Source organism: Phaethon aethereus, assembly GCF_964289735.1.
Source record: "Phaethon aethereus genome assembly, chromosome: 2".
NCBI classification, from domain to species: domain Eukaryota; kingdom Metazoa; phylum Chordata; class Aves; order Phaethontiformes; family Phaethontidae; genus Phaethon; species Phaethon aethereus.
The window spans coordinates 59,981,171-60,006,857 of record NC_138582.1 but is presented as its reverse complement, the minus strand read 5'-3'; the positions used below and the strand labels follow the sequence as shown (position 1 = coordinate 60,006,857).

General features: G+C 38.6%; 2 protein-coding genes across 2 annotated transcripts; one reads left to right on the top strand and one right to left on the bottom strand.

Annotated features, from left to right (window-relative positions):
* Nucleotides 1-362: 362 nt before the first annotated feature.
* On the bottom strand, nt 363-7,532 carry PSMG2 (proteasome assembly chaperone 2; the record flags this gene model as incomplete). The annotated part of the gene is made up of 7 exons (XM_081996777.1): nt 363-604; nt 1,009-1,129; nt 2,336-2,509; nt 3,812-3,930; nt 4,888-4,946; nt 5,748-5,919; nt 7,464-7,532. 7 exons carry the CDS (start codon nt 7,530-7,532, stop codon nt 512-514), a joined length of 807 nt encoding a protein of 268 aa, XP_081852903.1. The 3' UTR covers nt 363-511.
* Nucleotides 7,533-7,642: 110 nt separating this feature from the next.
* Nucleotides 7,643-24,053, top strand: CEP76 (centrosomal protein 76; the record flags this gene model as incomplete). The annotated part of the gene is made up of 12 exons (XM_082014810.1): nt 7,643-7,785; nt 8,985-9,140; nt 9,482-9,563; nt 9,927-10,151; nt 11,866-12,057; nt 13,911-14,002; nt 14,669-14,797; nt 17,670-17,861; nt 19,773-19,939; nt 21,718-22,051; nt 23,241-23,458; nt 23,915-24,053. The coding sequence occupies exons 1-12, from the start codon at nt 7,723-7,725 to the stop codon at nt 24,051-24,053; spliced, it is 1,989 nt and encodes a 662-aa protein (XP_081870936.1). The 5' UTR covers nt 7,643-7,722.
* Nucleotides 24,054-25,687: the final 1,634 nt, after the last annotated feature.

The window sequence follows — 25,687 nt, the reverse complement described above, 5'->3', positions numbered from 1 at the left end:
GCTGCTATATCACTTGCAGTCTCCCAAGCAGAAGCTACCACAACAGCACTGGGAAAAGCAGGCAGAACTAGTCACTTCTGAGCTTCACTTACATCACCAGGAAGGTTCTGGAAAAAAGCTAAGACCCACAGTTGACACAGAAGAGTAGAGTTTTATCTTCCTAAGAAAATCTATGCCCGCACATCAATCTCAAGTTCTCAGCTACATTAAGCTTCTCCATAGCAATAACACTTAACCAAAGAAAAAGTTTTTTTTAAAAAATATTTTATTAGTGGGGGAGGGAAATCAAAGTTATTCAATAAACAACTGTACAAAACATATTTCTTTGGTCAATTTGTGAAAGTTACCTTAGTTTCTGTAGCTACTCACATGCGTGAAAGGAATTTTTCTTAAATAAAGAATTTATGTACACAACAAATGAAGCTGCTGTTGCTTGGCAATTACTACATCATCACCTTCTCAAGGGATGTTTGAGGCTGCACCTATGACTTACAGAAGAATTCAAAACTGATCAGAAGAGTGCAGGTGGAAGACCGTTGCCAAAAAGTAGGCGCCAAGAACTTGGTATTTTCCATTGTGATGAACTATCTGTGGAATTGTTGGTCTGCAACAAAAACATAGTAATTCTTTAAGTTTTAAATAATAATGATGTAATTCTACCTCTGGCACATCTATTAAAATAACGGCAGCAATTCAAGTGTCAATATCATCATGGGTTGCTTTAGAGAAGAGTACCAGAAGATCAAACCTTTACGCAATTTTTCCCCACACCTGTCAAGCAAAGGGACTGGGGTTTACAGGTGGGGAAATTCCCAGTGAGATTTTAATCAAAATACATCTCTAATTTGACACATCCTTGATCACCAAGGGCCAAAACGAATACAACCCATACATTTTTAACTTTTCTAAAATTCAGATGAGTAACATTTTAATGTTCTGGATTGAAGAAAAATGAAAATAGCAGATATAAAATACAAAAGCAAGAACTCTAGATCAAACAGCACCTACTTCGCTTTTAATTAGCTGGAGCCATTCATTAAGGTAGTTAACAAGAGCAAATGCATCAGGGATGTTGTCCCCTTCTGAGCAGAATTTGAGAAGAACTGCCATTTGGATTCCTTTTGAACAGCTGCAACAAAAATGAGCAGGCATTTCTATTTCTTTTCTAAATCCAGATATATTTTATTTATGTATTAAGAGCAACAACAGTCTACATATGGCTTGTGGAAAAAACCCCAAAACCCAACAAAAAGTAAAAATGTATGCATATGTGTAGATTGCCCCCCCCGCCCCAGACTTGCTTGCTTGCATTTTCACACTTCATGTTCTTTTTCTTAGTCTTGAATTTTGTTTTTGCTTTGTGAGGCAGGAATCCTAGGTCATGGAAGAGTTACTCCCAGCCTCTTTTACATACTCAGTTTGCATTTTTGTGCTGCTGGGGCATTTATACAGATCCTTTGATACTATCACTCCTTATCTTTCTATGTACTTCAAACAGCAGTTTTGCAGGCTACATATCACTACTTTACTCAGAATATTCCCATTTTTTCATTTACATATTAAGATTGTTACTATTTTATATTTTTCAAAAGTCCTGGGAGGTCTTTTCTTTTGCATTTGTACATTGTTTCCATACTGAAGTATGCTGTACTGCAGTACAAAGGTGAGCATGATATTAGTAACTCTCCTGCTCTTGGATGGCAACAGTTTGGACAGGTGTCAAAAATGATAGCTAAAAAAAAAATAAAAGTGAATTTTCCACCTGACACAAAACAAACACCTTTTTACAGTTTTACCATAATGAGTGAGTATTACTACCCAAAATTTGAAACTCAAGACATGCTTTTGGCACAACTTCTGATACACACACCTTTTAACAAAAACCCCACACCTAACTGTTTGCTGGCCCTGAAATCTTAACTCATTGTTAGTGCTCAGAATTTTTTTTTTTCCTATAACTGATGATGGAACTCTCTGTCACGGGAGACAGTTTTAGTTAAAGCATCACAGGTACAGAAATTTTACTATTTACAAATTGTGGTTTGCATAAAATCAGAGACCAGATTAATCACACTCTTAACTGTAAAGGCTTTATTATTTTCCTTTAGCCCATTCACTTATATTTTTATTGTATTTTAACTTTATGGTGCAGAAATCCCTGGGTTTTTTTCCTCTTAATTATGGGCTTGATCTGGAAGAAGTTCTACTTCTATAAAACCCTTGTCTAGGAAATGAGGGACTTTTCCTATAACATAGCGGTTTAAGAGATAATTTTACCTATATATTAAAAACAAGACTTCTGATATCTTTCTGTGCTTATCTTTAGGCAACTCACCCCTCAGTAAACAATAGCTTTGTGATGCCACCCCCCGGGATATGTAGAACTTTTTCTGTATCGTTTATTCCAGGGTAAGCTGCTACTTTTTCCATTTCTTTCCAGTTTAGTTTCTGCATAAGGCCTCCAACTGCTTTCTCAAGGTCAGGTGTAACTAGGTAACGTAGCGGTGTCCTAGGAACAAATCAAGAATACATTCAGTCTGACAATAAAGATGTTATTACTTGTGACAGAAAGAAGCTGCAAGCATTGAGGACCTTACACCTGCGATGAAGAATTGCACTGACAGTCTCTTCCTCCTCAAATCAAAGTTAAAAAGTAGTCTGTGGCTTCAAAACAGTACAAACTACTCAACTTTCTGCCACAAAAAGAACTAAGGTACCTTCTTTTTAGGGGCTCAAATAACTGGCACGTACCAGATACATAAGCACATAAACAGGAGAACTGCTTATGGTTGTTAAAAAGATTTACAAATAAAATATGCTTTTTCTTCCTTCAGATAGGAGGTGATTAAATTAAAGTTAGTTAGGGTAAGCTTGGACTTCACTGTGATACAGTATTTTTAATAAGCTCGCGCTACAAATATCTGCGGACTTCAGTCAAGTTTAAATGTTTTCTGACTGCACTACCCTCACTCTTCAGTGACCCTGCTACCAGAGAGTTATTCTGTGGTGCTGGGGGAAGGAGGGAGTGTTAAATCACCACAACTTGTAACTCAGACTGCATCGGATAACTATCGGTCCCTCTCATTTCATTCCACGTTAGCTGGCCATTCTGCAACTGGATGCAAATATCACCGGCAACTCTACCTGGGATGTGCATGGACCTAAATGTCCTTTAAGGCCCTACACATTTATATAGCTGGAGGATGACAATTGGTCTTTTGCAAAAATACCAATTTCTGTTTGTCTGTTTGTTTTTGTCAAATCGTCGATTAAGATGTCCTCAATCAGCGAGTAATGCTTGTTTTTTCCAGGGCTAATATCTAACAAAAAAACATATAGTCTGAACTTTGCAGTTGCCTCCCAACAAATAAGAATTGGTAACTTCCTGTAAAAAAGAATGACAACTTACCATATTAAAGAAAAACTTCAAAATGCAGAATAATGAAGAAGAGGTAAGAAACTAACCAATATTCTTATTAACTGTTAGAAATCTAGTCTGTGACCTGTATGTTAGCAGCTAATCCCTGACACTGCTTGCAGTCACAAGAAATTAAGAAGTTAAAACTAAGGCTTTGTTGCCTGACAGTGCAGGCCAAGTGCAATTTACTTACAGCTTATTATTTGCTCGGTGCTTTCAAAAATATTCAGAGACTAATCCTGTATAACGTAATACTTAATATACTATTAAAACATTTTATGACCTATGTACACAGCAAAGCACAAGAACCCTGCCAAAAGTACTCGGGGGAAATATGTCAGTTTGTCAAAAAGAACAGAAAGTTAATTAGGTCTTTTAGTGATGCAAACATACCCAAGAAGTTGTTCATCATCGCGCTGGTATGCATGGCTGCTAGACAGAAGAACGACTCTGGCACATTTGCTGCTTTTCACCCAAGATAGCAGCATTTGACAGAACGGCCTGTACTTGTTCTTTATACAAAGACAGAGGAAAAAAGTGAAAAATACAGTGTCTCTTAAAAAAAGCCAAAAGCCAACAATACTAGGTTTACCAGTGATGTGCATTTTTCTTCATATCCATTTAGTCTTCAGATACATTTTTAAAAAGCAGAGGACTGCTCTGGTTGTTTACTTAACGAAAGCTACACATATAACGATAAAAATTATCACTAAGACCATGTTAACAACAGCAGTATCACCTGTTTTGTGTGCCATTAATACCAATGGAAAACGCTTTGGAGTGAGATGGGATGGCAGGATCACACAGTATGTTTCCAACACTTCAAACTGCTGCAAACTACAGCACAATTTTTTTTCTGGTGTGGTATTCTGCTTATTTTAAATTACAGACACTGTCCAGTTAATGAGTAATTCTAAATTATTCTTTTTTTTTTTTTAACATAATGAATGCAGTTTAAGTGAATATAGAACATTATGAAATAATTAAATTGGAGTGACACAAAATATTAAGCTATGGTGATAAAAGACAAACACATAAAGACAGTAAGCGTTAAGAAAAAAAAAAAAAGGACAAAACCCAGACAATTTTGAGTTATTAACAGCCTTGAAAACAAAGGAAAACCCTTGAAAACAAAGGACATATTTACACTAAGATCTACAAACATAGGTGGGTTGTTCTGAGGCATTGAAAAACCAAACAAAACCTCAACCCTCAATGAATGCAGAAGTCAGTTTTTGTTAGCTAAAAGTGTATCAGCTGCAGAAGGTGTTAGAGCACAAAGTAGAAAATTATTTTGTTCTTTTTCAGTCTGGTTTTTTTTTTTTTGAAACAAGATGTTTTGTAATGTGGCATAGTTCTTCTAGTTTTGCTTATTTAGTCTTAAAATTTACCTAGGCCACTTAAACTATTTGCCAGCAGAACTATTCAAACTGAATAGTGAGGTAAGAACAATCAATGAACATACATACCTTTATGAAAGGTGATCTGATCTGCAGAACTACAAGTTTCTTTGAAGGTAATGAATAAACTACAAGAAGAAATAATTATGTTTTGTAAGAAGAAAGCAAGAAAGAGATCTGAGTTTAGAAGTATCCATATTTGTCCCATTTACAAACCCCAGGATAGTGAACCTTTCAGCTATCAATTCATATGGGAAAGCCTGACAATACCCGCAGTGTTAAAACTACATATTTTTGTGCATTGTCTTCACTGGACTTAATTTCACTTGTCATAAATTCAAAGGATTAAATTAAGAAAAACAGACGAAGATCTGCCTCCTGTAATGATTCAGATAATCGCTTTACGTAGCTTTGCAAAGATTGACAGATTATTCTGAGATACCCATGATTTAAGAGGGAAAAAAGAGATTAAATGCAATGATCAATATATGGAAAAAACCCTAAGAATTTGAAAGGGGAAGAGGGAGAAACACCACACAGGGAAAAAGACAAACATAGGTGGGAAGGAAGAAGAGGAGATATATCCTACTACACCAGAAATTCAGCTTGTGTTCCAGTAGTTTACTGTTAAGTATGTGCATACTTCATGCTGCTTTGGATTACAACTGCAGAGAGTTTTGGCTGCACTGTAATACGGTTGAAATTCAACATTTCTTATTGGTTCCATATGTCAAATTGGTTGTCCAAAATAACAAGAGTAAGTTTCCTCTGTGAAGTGTAAATACATTCTTATCTGTAAGTTACTAAGTTGTTATTACTAACTTTAGTTTAAACATTGTTCACATAAGCAAAACATAACAACAACAAAGTAAATTTAACATTCTTGCACCTTATGCAGCTTGCAAATATCTTCAGCATTCAATACCTACCTTCGGCATTTATACTCAGCTCCCTTGAGTTTTCTTCTGCTGTTGCATATGGATTATTTCCAACCATTGGTACCAGACAATCAGTGTAGAAGTAACCAACTTTACTCATGTTGAGCGTGGAAATCACTAGATCTACTGCCAGTTGACCGACATTTCCCACCGACACTGCTGGCTGAAGTAACAGACGTTACTGATTCACAGTGTGTTTTAGTGACAATACAATATGCTCCTCAAATAGTGAAAGTTTAAATTACTTCAGTTCTGGTCAAACATGATTTCTAAAAGCGGCTGCTCATTCTCTGAAAATTTCTGAACAGATTATTAATGCAGACTTTGGTCCCTGTCCCACAAACACATCCTGACCACTTCTGAGAATAATCCTGTCTCATTGTAAACTTAAATGAAGGCTTAGAAACTTGTCTCCTCCCTCTCTTTTTTTGGATACAGTGTAGACAAAAGTCACCTAAATGACTAATGCAGAGACTGGCAGGCCTCAAGTGACACCTAACGGTAATGTTGATATTACATATTAAACCTATAAATCTCAGCTTGACTTATATAAAAGAGTATATTGGTTTTCATCTTTTAAGGATGAAGATGCTAAGGGTCATTTTGGCTTCACTTCCTCCATGCCATGGGTTATCACCAATTAGGGCAGATAATGACTTAATCTAACAGCACAGAAAGAGTAATTCAAGAGATTGTCTTCCAGTATCAGTTTCTGTAGAAGGACGCAATGATACAATTTTCAGTTGCTCCCCTCTGGTGTATAAGCAAGTCCGTATTTATGAATTGCTGTTGCCACCAATTGCGGAAACACCGAATTTGATGCCGGTAAGCCCACGGTGAAAAAGGTTGTAACAGCACTTACAGGCTGTCATTAAAAACTGGCTGGAATTCAACAACCTGTTCCTTCCAGACAAAGACAGCGTGACCTACTTCCGGTGCCGAGTCAGCTGAGCGGGGATGACTTCCGGTGCCGAGTCACTCCCGGCTGAGCAGCCCTCCGTGAGAGCTGGTTAAGCCTTTAACTAACACAGGCAAGGGACCCACTAGGAGGTCGATTACCTCAAATTGATTTTATACCATGTATGAAAAGGATTAAAACGCTTCCTAAACCAATCCTGATCCGAATTTAAATATAGGACAAATGAGGATTTTTTCCATTAAAAACATGTATATATAGCACTGAAATAAAAAATAGCCTTTTATTCCAGTGCCAACCCACAGATACTGCAAATTTCGTAAGACGACATACGGCATTTTAATCTTGGAGCGAAAGCAACACAGCTATAGCTCGGCACACACCACTTAGCTTGACAAGAGCAGAAAACGGGGGGCTGACAAGGGAGGAATTGACGGAAACGGAAGAGACGCATGAAGCTCCTACTGGAAACAGCTCTGGAAGGGACCCCTGGAAATCCTCCCCTTTTACCCGGCAAAACGCCCGATATGCCCACGGGCACTGCAACCGCCTGCCCAGCGCCTCTCCGCTCTCCCACCGAGGGACGAGCCCCGGGCGGGGGGTGAGAGACCAAAGCGCCCCGGCCCTCCTGCCCCACAGGCGCGAGCGAACCAGGGAGAAAAGCCCCGGGCCCACACCACACATAGCGAAACCCTCAGCGCCCAGGCCCCGCCCGCTCCGGGTGCCCCGTTTCGGGGCAGTGGCCCCTCAAGCCCAACGACGGCGGGGTTGGAAGCAGGAGTGCGACTTACCACGAGCAGAGTGAAGCCTTTAAAGTCGGAGCTGGCGGAAGCCCCGCCACGGTCGCAAGGAACAAACATGCCGAGCGGGGAAAGGAAAGCAGGAACAACCACGGCGCCCGCCTTCTCCCCTCACCGTGACAGGAAGGGACGGGGCGTAACGGCCGTTGGAAAGGCCGTTGGGGGCGGGGCCTCGCTCGCGGCGCACGGCTCCGCCCCCCCGCTCCTCCTGGGGCGGGAAGCGTCGCGGTGCCTCTCCTGCGCTGCAGCCATGTCGTTGCCACCGGAGAAAGCGTCTGAGCTGAAGCAGATCATCCACCAGCAGCTGATAAAGGTAGAGCAGCGGAGCGACTCCTCCTGCCAGTGGAAGCCCCGGGGGCGGAGGGCCTGGCTGGGCTTTGCCGCTTTCTGTGCCGCCGGTGCGGAGGCCCGGCCCTTGGTGACAGCAGTGCCCGCTGACGGGGTGGCAGGGCAGGCAGCGTGTTCGCCCCATCGCCCTGCTTTGTTTTTCCGACTTGAGCCGCTTCAAGATGGTTTCTGGGCGCCGTTTTGTCTTGCTGGTGCTTGCCCCTCCTTCCCGGAGGGCCAGCGGCGGTTCGCGCTCTCCCCTAATCACTGCCTCGGCCTGCGGCCTTTTCTTCGCCGTCTCCTAGCGCTTCCAGTCCTCGCCCTCATCTACTCTTTCCAGGGCTAGGGAGGGATTGGAGCTGAGGCTGTCACCCTCCTGCCCCCTTCCCCGATGCTGCTCCTTGGCTCCGTACCGCTGCCGCTGTTGCTCTTCATGGCGGCGGGGAGGCAGCAGCGTTGTCGGCCGAGCCGGCGAGGCCCGAGGCGCTGGTGGGCTTAGAGCGGCGGGGTGAGCACCCTCAGACTGAGGCTTTTTTGTTTTGTTTTCTCGTTGCTTTTTGAACGAGGTTCTTGGTCTGGGTCTTGAACTGATGGGAAAATAAATATGAATGTTTTAAGTCATGTATCGCTAAGTATTTCACGTCCCGGTAGCTGTGTCCTTAACATCCTTCCTATGTGAGAAACGGCTTTCCAAATCCATGCAGTTTCACAGCTGAGGGGGACAGAAATTCTCTGACTTCCTTTGAGCACAGGGGAAGCTTGCAGTGGAGACTTACTACTTTTGTGCCTTACCTACGAGTATATAAAGGTGTACTTTTTCCCTTAAAAAATAAGAAACTATTATTCTAAGTTTGAACTTTGAGTGAGAGAAGAAATTAAAACAGTGACCATTTTATAATTGATGGATTTTGATGACATTTTTGTAGGCAGAGAAGTTCAAGGCTGGGGATGCTGTCAAGAGCAGTGAAAATGCTCAGGTTTGGTGGTGTCATCATTTTTTTAACTGGTACAGCTGCTTTGGTGAGACGGTGACTCATTTGATTAGTTCTGAAAGGATTAATGTTTTGGTGTAGTTATTTCTGCATTCCTAGGAGAATACCTTTAGTCTTATAGAGCAACAATTTTGTCATAGGTGCTACCATATAAAGAGCTTGTATTTGTAGCATATAGTGAATTTTCTTTCAGATGGACGTCCATGGCAGGATAAGAGAAGTTCTTGCTGAGACTATACGTGAAGAGTTAGCACCTGAACATCATCAGTTATCCACAGAAGATCTGATAAAAGCCTTAAGACAACGAGGAATCATTGATGATGTTATGAAGGAACTTAAATTTGTAACTGTAAGTAGCTTTTGAAGAGTGAAAATGTTTTTGCTTATTCATCTTACTGACTTGGTATTTTGACAAAGTGAAAACTTGCTACTTCTAAAGGTTTGCAATGGCTTTACTGATCTGTGACATAATAGGAGCAGAACAGCTTAGTGTATATGCTAAAATTGGTTTAATGGTAATACTACATTGAAAGTATTGATTGAGTTTTGATACATCTCAAGTATTAGAAGGGAGCATACCTGAGGAATAGCATTCAGTTGAAGTGGAGGATTCTTTTAATTTTTAGAAGACTGTGGTAAGAGCACTGTTTCATCCCTTGACGCCTTAAAAAGTCTTAATTGTAATTCCAGGATGTGAATGAAAAGGAGATGACATCAGCTCCAAAACCATCAACACATTTTGTTGACAGAGAACCACCAGTTTTGAAAAAAAGTATGTTGCTTGTTTATTTTAATATCTAGATCATAGTTTTGAGAGAAATTTGAAATTGTGATTTTTTAACTGAGTTAATAATCCAGTATGAACTGGCATAAAGGTGGATGTTTTTCCTGCTTATCTACAGGAAGTAAATTCATGTAAGCAGCAGCAATTAGAGTCACATAAAATGTGACTTTTTTTTTAAATTTCATTTATTTTACATTAAGATAACTTCCATACATTTTAAAATTACTTTCTCCTAAGCACTTGTTTCAGAAAAAGTTTCTTTTTTTCTAGTCTCCTGTTAGTTAACTGATACTGAACATGCTTCCTAAGATCTGTTTGTAGTCTCTTCATTTTTATTGCTACGCTTTACAGCTAACATTGACCCAACACGGAGGTATCTTTACCTTCAGGTTTTGGGTGGAAAAGCTTTTCTGGAACATCTTCAGGAACCGGAGCCTCTGCCTGGCCAAATCTGTTCTACCTTCACTTTGTGTTTACATTTTCGAAATCAGCGCTTCCGTTCTAAACCTGTCCCCTGTGCCTGTGAGCCAGATTTTCATGATGGTTTTTTACTTGAAGTACACAAGGATAGCCTAGGTAAGAAATATTGTGGAATATTAGGAATATATATATTATATAATATATATGTATTATATAAGATATAAGGAATATAATAAAGCTGATCCTATTGGGTTTTTTCCTGACTTCAGAGTTATTGTGAAATGTGTTTGATATTATTTAGTGGTTTTCTTTCCTATTTTTTATCATGTTTTCCTAAGGAAACTGATTACTGAATTAGGTTATGCCACTTGTAGATCTTTCTCTACTCTTGCCTCGTGTTTTTATTCTTTTCCCCTCTAAAACAACTTTTGAATTTGACCAACTTTATCCATAATTGACAGAGAGATGATAGTCTCAGAGATGGTGAGAGATGCTAAGGTGGCTGATTTTCATGGACTTTGTACTGACAAGTGAAGAAGGGAAATGTAAATTTGTCATCATATGGAAGGAAAAACTTCAGTGTGAGTGCAGTTTGCCTACCAGTTGGCAAACACCTGCAGAAGTGTTAGTCATCCACAACCTGCATTACCATTCTTCTGTTGGTAGCCAGGGAACATAGTAGGAGCCAAGTATGTTATGAAGAGACTTCTGAATATTGTCTGAATCCTGTAGAATCCAGGGTAGCTTATGGAATATCAGGGAACAGAGAGAAAGTCAGAGTTACTGCAGTTGCACATGAGGCAGGGAGTGAATATATAATAAATTCAAAGAAAACCAGATTTTGTTAATTCTGCTGCTCATGGAGCGGTTTATATCATGAGAAAATTGTTTCCTAAATACTGGTGTATAGTAAGTTGATCTGTGTCCTGGTTTCAACTGGGATAATTTTCTTCATAGAAGCTAGTATGAGACTATGTTTTGGATTTGGGATGAGAAAATGTTGATAATATACTGATGTTTTGGGTTGTTGCTGAGCAGTCAATGACTGTCCAGCTTTTCATGCTGGCCAGCCAGAGAGAAGGCTGGGGCTGCATGGGAAGCTGGGAGGGGGCAGAGCCAGGACAGCTGACCCAGGCTGGCCAAAGAGATATTCCATACCATATGACGTCATGCTCGGTATATAAAGCGGGGACGAAGAAGAAGGAGGGGGTGGAAGGACGTTTGGAGTGATGGCATTTGTCTTGCCAAGAAACCATTAGTGCATGATGGAGCTTCCCTGGAGATGGCTGAGCACCTGCCTGCCCATGGGAAGCGGTGAATGAATTCCTTGTTTTGCTCTGCCTGTGTGTACAGCTTTTGCTTTCCCTATTAAACTGTCTTTATCTCAAACCATGAGTTTCCTCACTTTTACTCTTTTGATTCTCTCCTCCGTCCCACTGTAGGGGAGTGAGTGAGTGAGTGGTTGTGTGGTGCGTAGTTGCTGGCTGGGGTTAAACCACGACAATCTGACACATTCCAGCTTATTGAAAGAATATTTTTTTCAATTGCTTTTATTTAATGGTGCTTTAATATTCTTTATTTTCTTAAATGCTAATTCCATTTTAATTTTTGTGCAGTTGAATCAGTTACTTTGGAGTAGTCCACTATAGGAATCTTTTTATCTCCTCTGTAAATTAACTGTAATCTTTCTGTAGCTCTCTGCTAAACCGGGTTTAATTTTACGACGGGATCATTGCTTACACTTCTGGACATGACATTTTTCTTAAACTGCAATGTATGCAATGAATGTAAATGTGTACTTTTTTTTTATTTTGAGGAGGACTTGAGATGATAATATTTTGTCTGTCTTATCTTGGTTTAATAATGGCAGGTGATGGAAGTAAAATGGTGGATGCAACTGCTATGTTATCTATATGTGATCCAGTGCATATGGTTCTGATCAAAACAGATACATTTGGTGAGACAACACTGGTAGCATCCTATTTCTTGGAGTGGCGATCTATCTTGGCTGCAGAGAATGGTATAACAAATGTTGCTGTTGAACTCCTGGGTGTAGGTAAGGGTAAATAATAAGGCTGTAATGATGATTAAAACTTAAGATACTGGGTACTGAGGTTGCTTATAAGCTTAAAGCAGTATTTATGATGTAGTTTAATTTTAGTTCAACTCATAAATTACTTTAAGGTATCCTTAGAAAATGTGTAGGAGACTAATGGTTAGGTTTTTCTGTTACCAAAATAGTGAAAATGTGTATTCCAGATCCTGTGTAATAATGGCCCCATGTCTGGGAACTCCCACTATTGATAAGTTACCAAAACCAACCAACCAAACAACCAAAAATCAACCAATTCATCTCCAGGAATGTATCAGACTGGTGCACTAAAAAGTAAAATCTCACTTGTGTCCCTTTCATAGCAAACTAGCAATTGCTACAGAAAGTGATTTCTGTGCTTCTATTTATTCCAGTAGCTAGAAGCTTGTGTTCTGACCTAAGGGTTAAACAGCTTTGTTTAGGTGCTTAGCAGTTAGTATACATGTGTATTTTCACGTATCACTTGTCCCCATTCCCCTTTTTAGGAGTTCCAACCTAAGTTTTTATGGTTTGATGGATAAAGACTAGATCTAGGACTCGACCTATCATGACTTCCTACACTAGCTATCCCAGAGTTTGGTCAAGAGGTAGCTGTTGAGTCATTTGAGTATTCTTTATCACAGTTTCTTTACCTGTTAGGTAGGTGAGCAGTTCTTGATGGTTTCAAAAGAGATTAAATTATATGTTCAAAATATTTTGAAGATTGGATATACTACATAAATTATTGCTGATTGTTTTCACTATTGCCCTCTTTTGCCAGGGGGATGTGTGTGTGGTGATTTGGTGCAGAGTTTTATCCAGGAAATACCATCTAGTAAGCTTATTTGCTAATATGTTTGTTAGCTTCGTTTCCTTAAAATGAATGACAGTATTTTCCTTGAAAATGCTGACACGGGCAAAACTTAAGTAAGCAATATGGGTTTGGATAGTCTTTCAAATGGAGAGCTTTTTATTTACAATGACTTGGAAATGCATGACAAATAAGTTGAGTTTAGTAGTCAAATGGGTGATGGGATGAGTTAAATCTAATTATCATTAGCTTTTTTCCAAGTAATAAAGTATCAATCCAGTAAATCCAGTACTTTTTCTCCTCTTCTAAAGTCTTGTCATTATACAAAATGCATCCAGAACATCAAAGCATGCTGCCATCTCAGATAGACAAATACTATGTGAGGTTTCTGTTGCTTGTATTGCTTATAATCCCACCTCTCTACTATTTTGTAATGATTCTTGTTCTTTATGTAATTCTAAATTTTCAGCATTATGCAACAACATTAGGTTTGTGGGGTTTTGTGGTTCATTTGTTTGTTGTTTTGCTTTTTAATAAGTTTATTAATCTGTTTGTATGGCACTGTGGGTCCTTCATAATAAACTGGATCTGGGGGAAGATGAACTTCATTTATTTCCAACTATTTAAATTTGAGCTACCGGTGTAATTGGTAGGAATAGGCACTTTCACAATGCGTGACTCCTGCTCTTAGATGCCTATTCTAGATGTTTCTAGAATGCCATTTATCTCATATGTCCTGGTACTGGCTGCAAAGTGGGCCTTGGATCTAGAGATGCAGATCTCTGAGATCTAGATATCTCCTTTTTTGTCCCGATTATGCTATCTTACAGCCTCATTTGAGTTTGAAATTTAAATAAAGATGCTTATTTTGCATATATTTAAAGAGTTTAATTATTTTTTTAGCTAATATATCTAACATAGTAAAATATAGAAAACATATTTATTTTAATTATTTGCTCTTGCCTGGCTGAAATGTCCTAAGTAAATTGAATTTCAGGGAACTGATCAAAATTTATTTTGGTTCAAGGTACAGAATCAAAGGTTTCTGTTGGTGTTTTAAACATCAGACTGGAAATGTATCCACAGCTTAATAAGACGCTGTCTCCAGAAATAACTAATACTCAAGTAAGTAATTTCTGGGAGGGCTGACTTACTCATAATTTTATTGAGGGGGCAGAAGCTCAGTATAGAATTACTTGTAAATGTTGAGGACTCTGGGTTTTTGAACGTTCGGTACTTCTTCCCCCCTCCTCCCCCCCCCCCCAAATTTAAATATAATTACCTTTTTTAAAACTACTTTGTTCATACTGAACATCACTTTATTTAAAATATTGCTTGTATCAAAACTTTAATAAGAAAAATAACAAAGATGCAATATACCTAAGTTTCTTCAGGTACTGTATATTTTCTTGCTCTCTTTCCTATTTGAAACAATTTTAAGCCAGGAGATGTTCTGCCTGGAAAGCCAGTAAACGTTGGCCTGAAGGTGCAACTTCTTCTGCACATCAAAAGCTGAGCAATCCTTCTGTACAGAAATGCATTGCTTAAGAGGAACAGTACTTCAGTCAAGCTTGAAATATAAACCTACAAACAAGAAATGTAACTTGAGGTTTTTGTTCATTGGATTTTCATTGAAAAAAAACCCAAAAGCATTTGTGTGGCCCACCTAATGATTTAACCTTTATTTTACATATGCCATGATTTCGTGTTAATGTACTTACTGATTATGGTTTTTTTTTTCCTGTTTGACATTAATATGTATGTGATTAGTTACATTTTTCTCACCTGCAGTTTGCTTTGGAACGTCAGAAAACAGCAGAAAAAGAACGGTTATTTCTTGTATATGCTAAACAATGGTGGAGAGAATACCTACAGATTAGGCCTACACATAATGTAAGGCTAGTAAAGATTTTTGCACAGGTTTGTAAATTTTACAAATCTTTTCTTTAAGTTATCTTTTTATTTTTAGATTTTTTTTTAAGTTCATATGTATATAGAATAGATGTATATGTATAGATTTATGACCTGGCTACATTCAGGTCAGGACTACATGATGTATCATGCAAAAATGAGATTTGTAAGGATTGAACTTGTATTGGTGTATTGAAGCTTTATAGCACAATGCAGAAAGAAGGGTTGCTGCAATCACTTCTGATGCACAAGGTGATAAAAAAGTCTGTTTAGTCCTTTCCTTGAATATTCACTCAGAAATGGCAAAGATGTAAGTGATCTGTGCAAACTATTTTAAACACGTTTTATACCAGATAAAGCTTATAAAAAATGGACTTACTTACATCTTTTAGGACAACTCCAAACAATATTTGAGCTCTGGGTGGTCTGTAAAGCAACCTGTCTGGCTAATGTCATATGCTAGCTACAGACATCATTATTGTAGGCTAATAAATTACTATGCATCAGTTGCTCCTTGGTACCTGTCCCTCAGTAAGAGGAATGGTATGATTCGTTGCATTTTTAGTGCCATGAATTTATCTTGCATGGGAGCAATTTTCCTAGCACAGATAATGAGCAGTAACTTCTTATCTCAAATAACTTCCTGAAGTGATCCCTGCCTACTCTTCAGTAAAGTAACAGCTTCCATTCTGGCTGTACCATGAGTGTTCAGTAGTGATGTGAACTTCCCAGTAAGGGTGTGGTGACCCTAGCCAGCAGCTGAGCCCCCTCCTGGTCATGCTCTCACTCCACCCCGGGGGGATGCAGGAGAGAATGGGAAGGGAAAAAGTGAGGAAAAGCCTGTGGGTCAAGCTGAAGACAGTTTAATAAGTGAAGGAAAGAAAGGAAGTTGGGGGGGGGGAGGAAGTGATGCAAAGACGTTCACTTGCCAACTCCCACCAGCAGGCTGATGCCCAGCAAGGCTCCAAGCAGAGGCTAGTTGAGGAAAAAGTCTGTTCTCCGCACCCACCAGTTTTTGAACATGATGCTATATGGCATGGAATATCCCTTTGGTCAGTTCAGGTCAGCTGTCCTGGCTGTGTCCCCTCCCAGCCTCTTGTCCACCTCAAACTTACTCTGTGTTGGGGCAGAATGAGAAGCAGAGAAGGCCTTGACGCTGTGCAGGCACTGCTCAGCAATAGCCAAAACACCGGTGTGTTCTCAACACCATTTTAGTCACAAATCTAAACCAAAACACCATAGAGGCTGCTATAAAGAAAATTAACTCTGTCTCAGCCAGACCCAATACAAAGGCTTAAGGTTTTCAGGGTAGGCTTTACAGAGAAACAAAATATATAGTTAAATAGGGAATCCTAGAACTGGGGGTTTGGTTGGGGACATGAAGGAAAAATGGGACTTGTTCTATTTTGAGAATAAAGCAATGTGTGTATTAATGGTATTCCACTTTCTGCACCTACAAAGCTACAGTAGGGTTGGGAGGAAGGCTGGAGGGAAGGGTTTGTGGATAGGATTAGAGGACTAAGTTCTTTGTTACAGAACAGTATAGAAACTGGCAGCCCTCAGAGCACTATAGGAACTGGGCCCCCTGCTACTAGTACTTACAGAGATCTTATCTTGATCCTACTCTTGGCCCTAGCAAATGTTAGTAAAACTACTCTTAATGGCCTTTCTCATTTCTAGGAACAGGAGTGAGATTATCAGAATTGTTTGATAATTTAATTACCAGCCAGTTTTGTAGGTGTAATGCAGAAGCATACATTACATACATAAAACTATATGAAACAAATAACGAATCTTCCTTGTGATTTTTTTGTTGTTGTTGTTGTTTGTGAAATAATTGTTGTAGCTGTGAAATAATTTCCAGCAGGATTCCAGTCAGCTTCAAATACACGGTGCTTTTCTTACACCAACTTGCTGTAAAAGCATGACAAAACCTTAATGGTGGCAATATGTGACTACAGTAAAAAATATGAGGTTGTGGTTTCCTGAAGCTGTAGACATTTAAAAGGCTATGATCCCTATTAAAATATACAAACATAAAAGTACCAGTTTAGCCCAGTGAGGAGAAGAAGAGTTTAATACTGCTTGGAATAGTTATAAAAGTTAGTAATCATAGTATTTCCCTGCAGCACATAATAAATCAAACCTTTTTCCAGTCATCTTACTTTGTCATTTTTCCAAGAAATTAGAAAATCTTAGTATTACTGCTGTCTTAATTTTTATATATCTAGCGACATCATTGTGAGTAAATTTTACTGATTTTTGGTGTTAGGACAAAAGGTAAAGAGTATTCAAATTCAGAAACAAATAGAATTTGCTTCTTTTAAACTCCAAAACTCAGCTTTTAAACTCCAAAAATCAGCTGCTGAGTGCTTAAAGCTTTGGGAGGTGGTGCTTTGGGGGTTTGCTGTGAGTTTTGGTAGGTGTATGGTTTTGGGGGTTTTTTTGGTTGTTTGATTTGGGGATTTTTTTTGCTTGGATGTGGGGTGTTTTTAGTGACTGGTGGAGTTCTTGTTTGTTTGGCCTTTTTTTGATTGTTTGATGGTAATACAGAAATTGGCAGTGGACGGAACATGAACAAGTTCCTCACCCATCTAAGGAAATTAAGTTCAACCTGTAATGCTCCAGGTGTTTGAACTTTTATCCGAAAATGTCCTACTGGTGACAGAGCCAGCAGAAAAATGTAACTGTAAAGTCCTTCTAAACGAGTTGCCTTAATTGTCCTGTGTCTTAATTCTTGAAAGACTTTTGTGTATTAATATTTTTCAGTGATATTTATTTCAGGGAGAATAAATCCCATAGCAAAAAAGACAGATTAAGTTAAGATGAATCTTTCGTAACATTTGCGTGTCTGGCAAATAACCGTATTTTATATGTTCAGGATGAAAATGGAGTAAACCGTCCAGTATGTTCATATATCAGACCTCTTCGAGCAGGCCGGTTATTAGACACTCCTAGACAAGCAGCGCGATTTGTCAGTGTCCTGGGTTATGAAAGAGCTCCTGTCATCGGAGGTGGTAGTGGCAAACAAGAACAGTGGTGCACCCTTCTTGCTTTTTTATCTAGAAACAAGGTATGTGAAAATGATTTTTGTGTGACACAATGGAGTTGGCATCATATTCTAACTGAAGTCAGTAATTTAAAACAGGCTGCAATACATGGATTAAATAAAAGCTGGAGAATAATGTTACAATAACTTAAGATCTTTTTAAAGAGAAACATGTTAAATAGTAGACAAGAAGGCTTTGGAGCAGACTTTCTTTACTGCTATTGTTGGGGTCCATTTGTCAATACATCTGTTTGATAATGAGCTTGCTTTTCTTCATTTGCTTTTCTGAGATCCCATGTAATTATTCAATGAATCTCTGCTAGTGTGCAGGCCAGTAATTTAAATTGTGGACTAATCAAGGAAGACTTGGAAAAGTCTCTTGAAAAACTGATTTTTTTAGATGGGCTAAAATATATACTCACAGTCTTTGTGTTCATTTTTTGCAAGATAGGGATTTTCACCGAAAAGTTTCAGCCTAGTTCTTCGTGATCTGACACTTGTCATGTGATTATAATAAATGAAACAAATTGTAACTCATGCTGGATTATAGCTCTTCTCTTGTATGAATAAAAGTAACAGTGATCCTTTTTAATACCTCTTTGGAGGGGTTGATGTTTTCATTGCCACTGAGATACTTTTGCATTCAAAAACAATCTCACTAATGTGTTTATATTAAAAAGATCTGTTCTTCTGATGGTAGGAGCTGTATCCCAATTTTTAGACCTGTCTCAAAGACCGCTCAGAACAGACATTAGCTCTGAATATCGCATCATGCATAAATACCATATGAAGGCACCACTGGCTACCCACTGGCTTTCAGATGGAGGTGGTGATCGTGACTTTGAGTTTTTGAGGACTGTTGTGTTCGGAGGCACAGAGAAAGGGTTTCCTCCAGGATAGAAGTGGAAAACTCTGAAAACAGCTGAATTTAGCTCCTGAGACACGAGCCGGGCTGTTACTAATTTTTTTTTTTTTTGTGGAAAGTGGTGTGGCATTATGAAATGAACATAGGTTCACAGAAACTTGTTTAAAACTCCTTTTCTGGGTACTTCCCTTATACATTATGGTAGGGGAAGATTGTGTTATCTGTGTAATGAACAGATACATCCAAGAACACTGAATTTTACAGTTTCAATATTCTGAATAGTATTTGACTAAAGAGCTCTACTGTTCTACTTCTGAGTGCTGTGCTTTGTATTATGAAGGCTTCATTGCATGCAGAAATTTTTTCTCACTTTACAGCCAACATTTGTAAAGAACTTAACATAAAAAAAATACTACACATCATATTCATAAGTTGATTTCTGTGAATTACCAATGGTAGCAATAAATTTATGAAGGAAACTTTTTTTTTTCCTAATTGAAGGCAAATGCAGCTACACGTGACTTTCAGTTGTTACACAGTTAGATCCGTGGGCGTTTGTTTTACCTTTTTAAATTTCTGAACTTTGACAACATGTTCAAGACAGTAAAATTACAACAGAATTATATTTTATTAACTGATTAAATTTCCTAACTGTGTGAAAATACAGTGTAATTTATAAATTACCTCAGGTATTTGCCTTATTGGCTGTTAATTAGGATGTTAGTTTTGTCTTTACAGGTCAGTAGATTCTGGTTTTGGTTTATTTGAAGGTATCTTTATAATCATAAGAAATGTTTTGCAGTTTCCAGTAATCATATGGTATATTTGAATAAAAAATATAAATAGCCTATCATTAGAACGTACTACTATTTTAAAATTATTTTTTCTGTTACAGAAGAATAAAACTTATAAGAAGTCAGGATTTTAAAGTTTAAACTTGATATGTGCTTTAGGTAAGCAGGAGGGAAGCATGCCTTGTTAAATCATGATTAGAGAAATACCACTGTTTTCTATTTAAGATTTTATCCATGCCTGATACTCAAACCAGCTTACTAATATTTACTGCCTAGGGTGACTGTGAAGATCATGCTAACCTTCTGTGCAGTCTTCTTCTTGGGTTTGGATTAGAAGCCTTTGTGTGTGTTGGAACAAAAGCAAAAGGAGTCCCCCATGCTTGGGTAATGACTTGTGGAACTGATGGAACAATTACTTTTTGGGAGAGCTTGACAGGACACAGGTAGGTAAAAGGAATATAAGAAAACTGAGCAATGTATATTGAGGTTTGCATGGGCTATTTTTGTTGTTGCTTTTTTGGTGTTTTGTCTTTACACCCTGTTATGTAACTCATGTAATCAGAGACAAGCCTTTGAATCTTTTCTGTGTACTGCTCTTGTTTGGAAAATAACTGTTTCAGTGTAAGGTGAAATATTTCAACAGTTTGTAATACAGTTTTCAGTGGCTTTAATACAGTATAGCAACTGGTTTTGTGTCCTATGGCATACGATTGCTACTGATGAAATGTAAAGAAGGAGATGAAATCTGACATGATCGTTTAGGAACTGTCATGCTTTAACCCCAGCTGGCAACTAAGCATCACTCAGCCACTTGCTCACTCTCCCCATGGCAGGGCAAGTAAAAGTAAGAAAACTCGTGGGTTGAGATAAAGACAGCTTAATTGGGAAAGCAAAAGCCGTGCACACAAGCAAAGCAAAACAAGGAGTTCATTGACCACTCCCCATCAGCAGGCAGGTGTTCAGCCATCTCCAGGAAAGCAGAGCTCCATCACGCAGAAGTTACTTGCGAAGACAAACGTCATAACTCTGAATGTGCCCCCTTCCTTCTTCTTCCCCCAGCTTTATATGCTGAGCATGACATCATATGGTATGAGATATCCCTTAGGTCAGCTGGGGTCAGCTGGCCTGTCTGTGTCCCCTCCCAGCTTCTTGTGCACCCCCAGCCTACTCACTGGTGGAGTGGTGTGAGAAGCAGCAAAGGCCTTGACTCTGTGTAAGCACTGCTCAGCAATAACGAAAACATCTCTGTGTTATCAACACTGTTTTCAGCACAATTCCAAAACACAGGCCCATGCCAGCTACTATGAAGAAAATTAACTCTATCCCAGCCAAAATCAGCACCAGAACCCATAATTTCATCCTTATTTCATCCTTATTTCATCTGTGAAATCAGTGTTAACTGTTACTTTTTTCCCCTGCAGAAATCTCTGCAAGTTCTCCGAGATCTCTCTCACTTGAGTCATTCTAGAAGGGCATATGTAGCTGTTCTGTATTGCAGAGCTTCTGGAACCTGTTTGTTAGAAATTCTTTCCCTTCTTATTCTGCATGTCCTATTGCTTAAGTGTGTAGAATGGTACTTAATCCCAAGTTTTATATAAAAATAAAAAAAGTGCTCCAAATGTCAATGAAAAGAGCTTCCTCTTTACTGATGGTATTCAGCACTGTGATCCATCCCATTGTACTTCCTGGTGCTATTTGAAGCATTACTTTTGGAAACATAATTTTTGTATTCTGTAGGTTCAAGTTGCATTGGTAGAAGCACAGTGGGACTATATATTTGAATATAAGACTTCTGGCTTTGTGAGGAGTGCTGATTAATACCCAGTGTTGAAAATAAGCAATTATGTTTTGCCACTGTGTGTATCCTGTGATTAGTGTTTGAAGATGTATTTCTCCAAATGTGATGAATAGTGGGGAAACTGTATGGATACATTGTTACAGTTGCAAAATGTAATTGCTGTTGAATATGTGCTTGATTAATCAGCTTATTTTTCTAGATTTAAAGAAAAAAGTGGTGTATTATTTCATTGTATGTTATGCTTCCAAAATGTGTATAGTTAGTTTTCTGTAAATAAATGAATGCCATTTGGGGGAAAAAAATAATGTTAACAAACTTGGCTTATATTTTTAAAAGGAGAAATGGCTTATGTTTGTCCCACCTAAACATTTTTAGTTGCCTTGAAATAAGGTGTGTTAATAAGAAATTGAATGTTTTTATTAGGTACATCCACAGACCTGTCAACCCTGATGACCCTCCACTAGTTGAACAACGCAAGCCACTGTATCCTTATCGCACGATAGGTTGTATCTTCAACCATCAGAAGTTCTTGGGAAATTGTCAGCCCTCTGATGCTGTGGAGGTCTGTGTGTTTGACCTGCATGATGAATCTAAATGGAAATCCATGAGTGGAGAAGCAATAAAATCTGTATGTTCCCCTGGAACAACATCTTCAGTTCCCCCTTTTCCTCCTCTGTGTGCTTCCACTATCGATGCTGCGATAACAAGCAATGAGATAGAATTGCAGCTGAGAATACTGGTCTCTGAACACAGAAAGGTAATACCGTGTAAAGGTTATTATTGATCTTTTGCGGTAATAAAGGTGCACGTTTTTACTGTATGCTGGCTTTGGATAGCCATTTGTTAGTTCACATACTTATATCTATGCAATGTGTTTTCCATCAGCTTTTGCTGTGGTATATGAGAAGTGAAAGAACAGGAAAAATTGTTTGGAAGGACTGTACTGAGCTAGTTTAGATGTCATACTTCTTATTTGCAGTGGTGATTCTGTAGCCTCATCTGTGGGCTTGGGCCCCCACATTGCCCTTGCCTCTCAGTCTAGGTCTGTGATCTTCAGCTTGCTGGCAGCTGCAGGTGCCTATGAGTAAAAGCTAGGAAGATCAAATCTGGTTGTCAGTGGGCTTTGCCTATCCATCACAAATGGTTTTGGTCCCTAGATAAAAGCAGGCTTTCAGCTTTCATGATCTTACACTGACTGCTTTACAAAATCAGAAGGTATTTCTAGAAGTTTGTTTTCTCCTTTATCAGGATTTTCACAAGATGTCATGTGCCAGAAATGATTCCTCCTGTGCTGGATATGAAGGAGATGATATTTTTAAATCCCTTTTAGCATACATCTGGTTTTAATGGGGTTTTTTGGTCAGTTTTGGTTTTATCTCCCCACACAATGCTCAACCTTTGGGGTGGCAAGTAATTCTCAGAGTATGAATCTCATGCAATGTTGAATACATATGTGATAGATTTTTTTCTACTTCTTTGCACTTGTGGGATGGCAGGAGGAAGGTGCATGTACTTGTGTATGTGTTTCGGGGAGCTGTTGTGCAGTGTTTTTTCAGAAGTGGATTTCCATGGGAGATGTTAGAAAAACGTGAGGTGAATCTTAGCTGATCTTTCCGGTATGTTTGCTGTGTATTTATGCACTGTGTTCTTACACTTCATGCAGAGATACCGTAGCTAAAACATCTAGTTTCATCTCTGCTAGTCTTGTTTTAGTGTAGTAGTCTTAACTTCATTTCTTGGTAAATAGTTGATACTTTGTTGGTGTTTGATTCTTCTGCTTGGTGTGTGAATCAATATACAAATCTTATTGCTTCGCGGATTCACTTCCATTAACTGCAAATTAAAGACATGTCATGGATTTATTTGAATCTATACAGTGTACAAGCTTATTAATATCTTAATGTTCACTCTGTACGGTTGTCATCATTCTGTGACTTGCCTCACAGGATCTTGGCCTTTCTACTGTTTGGGATGACCATCTATCCTATCTGTTGTCACCAGCATTAGCAGCCTATGAGCTTGAACGCACAACAAGCATTTCTGCAGGAAATGAAGAGTTTCAAGATGCTGTAAGAAGAGCGGTACCTGATGGTCACACATTTAAAGGATTTCCTATCCATTTTGTATACAGAAATGCCAGGAGAGCATTTGCCACATGTCTTCGGTAAGTTTAAATATAAGCATAGATATGTTAAAACCAAATAGTAATACTTAATTATGAATTGCAACTCATTTTCTTTGATAATGACATTTAAAGAAAATTAATTACCTTAAATTAGAACTGGAAGGAGAGTTGTTTAGTGTATGTAATGGGTCATGGGGTACAGCTTTTATGTTACATTGGTGAGCTCAGTGATGATAGAGTTCTCAGGGGTTAAATTAAAGAGGTGTTAATTTAATTTATCGGCACTTGTTAAAAATGATCAGCGGTGGTCTTGTTTTCCTTTAAGGCAGCAGCCCCTGGACTGTAGAACAATATGTTTAATTGTCATGACAGACTCATGACACTCATTATTATCTGAGTGTTAGTCACATTTGAAATAACTGCACATATGTAATTGAAAATTTTAATAATAGCTTAGTAATAACTGTTACTCTTGTTTTTCTTTTTGTCAAATAGGTCTCCTTTTTGTGAAGAAATAATCTGTTGTAGGGGAGACCAAGTGCGACTTGCAGCCCGTGTACGTGTGTTTACATACCCTGAATCTGCATGTGCTGTTTGGATCATGCTTGCTTGTAAATACCGCTCTGTCCTTTGAAAAACAAACAAACAAACAAACCACAAAATCATTCAGACCTTTTTAGATCTGCAAAATAATGTATGTGGGTATAAAATTATGCAATTAAAAACTAATATTGTATTTTATATAAATGCCACTGATTTTTGAGTACCACAGTGTGTGTATCAAAGAAGTTTGTGTACATAGTAATGATTGTATTTATAAAGAGAATTTATTCTTAAATAAAAGTTACTTTTAATACTTACAGGAGTGTGGGTCAAGTTCTAAAATGGGTGCATAAAATACTAGCTTTGCTTCTGCAGTTCTGAACTTGTGTGAGAATGGTTTTCCTATAGTTTACTTCTCCAGGGTAGGAGACTGTTCTACCTGTCCTCTCCATGTAGCATCTGGGGCGTACTTTGTTAGTGACTGAGACCCAGAAAGGCTCTGTGTGTTCTTAAGCACACGTCGTTTCCACAACAAAATTTAGTTCTGCCTCTCTGGGACCGAGCTTGTAAGAACAGTTCAGTCAGGTGCAGGTAATCTTGTTAGTCTATGAATTTAGTAATTTTTTTTTTTTTATGTTTAAAATTAAGACTTGGATACCTGAACATGTGAATAGCTGGGCTGGGTTAAAGTGGCTTAAGATGATGCTTTCCTGACATTAGCTTAAAAGTTTCAGCAGTAGAAGTTGTAGCCAGGCCATTTTGCTTCATGGTTTTGTCCAATTCTGACACTCTGATCGATACTTAATGGTCCATCTGTGGTTTTGTTTTCCTTAAACCTGTGGATGATGATTTTGCTGAGTTTCTTTTAGTCTTCATGCTTTGAGAAATGGCAAGCAATGGGATTTGCTGAACTTCTCCATACCATGCTTCACGTTTTTTGCCACTTGGACTCCAGCCATTGCTTTTTGAGACTGACAAATCCAAAACTATTCTCATTTCTTCTGTAGAAGCCATTCCATATCTTTGATTGTCCATGTCTACCTCCTTTTGTTCTACTTGTAAGAAAGATCCAAGCTGGAGGAAAAAAAACAACATACCCCCTAATCCTAGAGAAGCTTGCAAGACATACAGCAGGCACGAACGTTGTCATCTTGCATGTACATTTGTCAGAAGTGTGGTAGTGTGACACTATTTTTGTCTCTTTTTTTTTTTTTCCCAGAACTGTTAAATACTGCCTACCGCAGTACTCAGATTCTAACTTGAGATTCCAATAGTGCATTATGTACTTACAGGCTGTGCTGCTCACGGATTTAAAATACTTTACGAATCTTTTTTTGTGTTATCTTCCTTCTTATACTATACCTGAAAGGTCACAAGTATTCATTTGCCTGTTATACAACATATAGGATCCTAATCAAAGCTTCAGGTAGTACAGTTACATCCAATATAATGTGCACGGGCTGGATCATATTGTATGGTGGATATTGCTAAATTAAATAGCTTTATTTAAATACTAGCTGTGTTTTGTATGGGTGGTGTATGTTACACGCAGGAGGAGAAAAGTACCTGGGTCTGATAGAACCCCAAAAGTGAAATACGAAACAGGAGCTTGCTTGTTAAGAGTAGCGTTGTCTGGCCTCTCCAGCGTGCAGCGCTCTGTGTGTGCGGATGGGGACACTGCATAATGCTGTCTTGTTATTGACACGCTTTAGCTTTTCATATAAA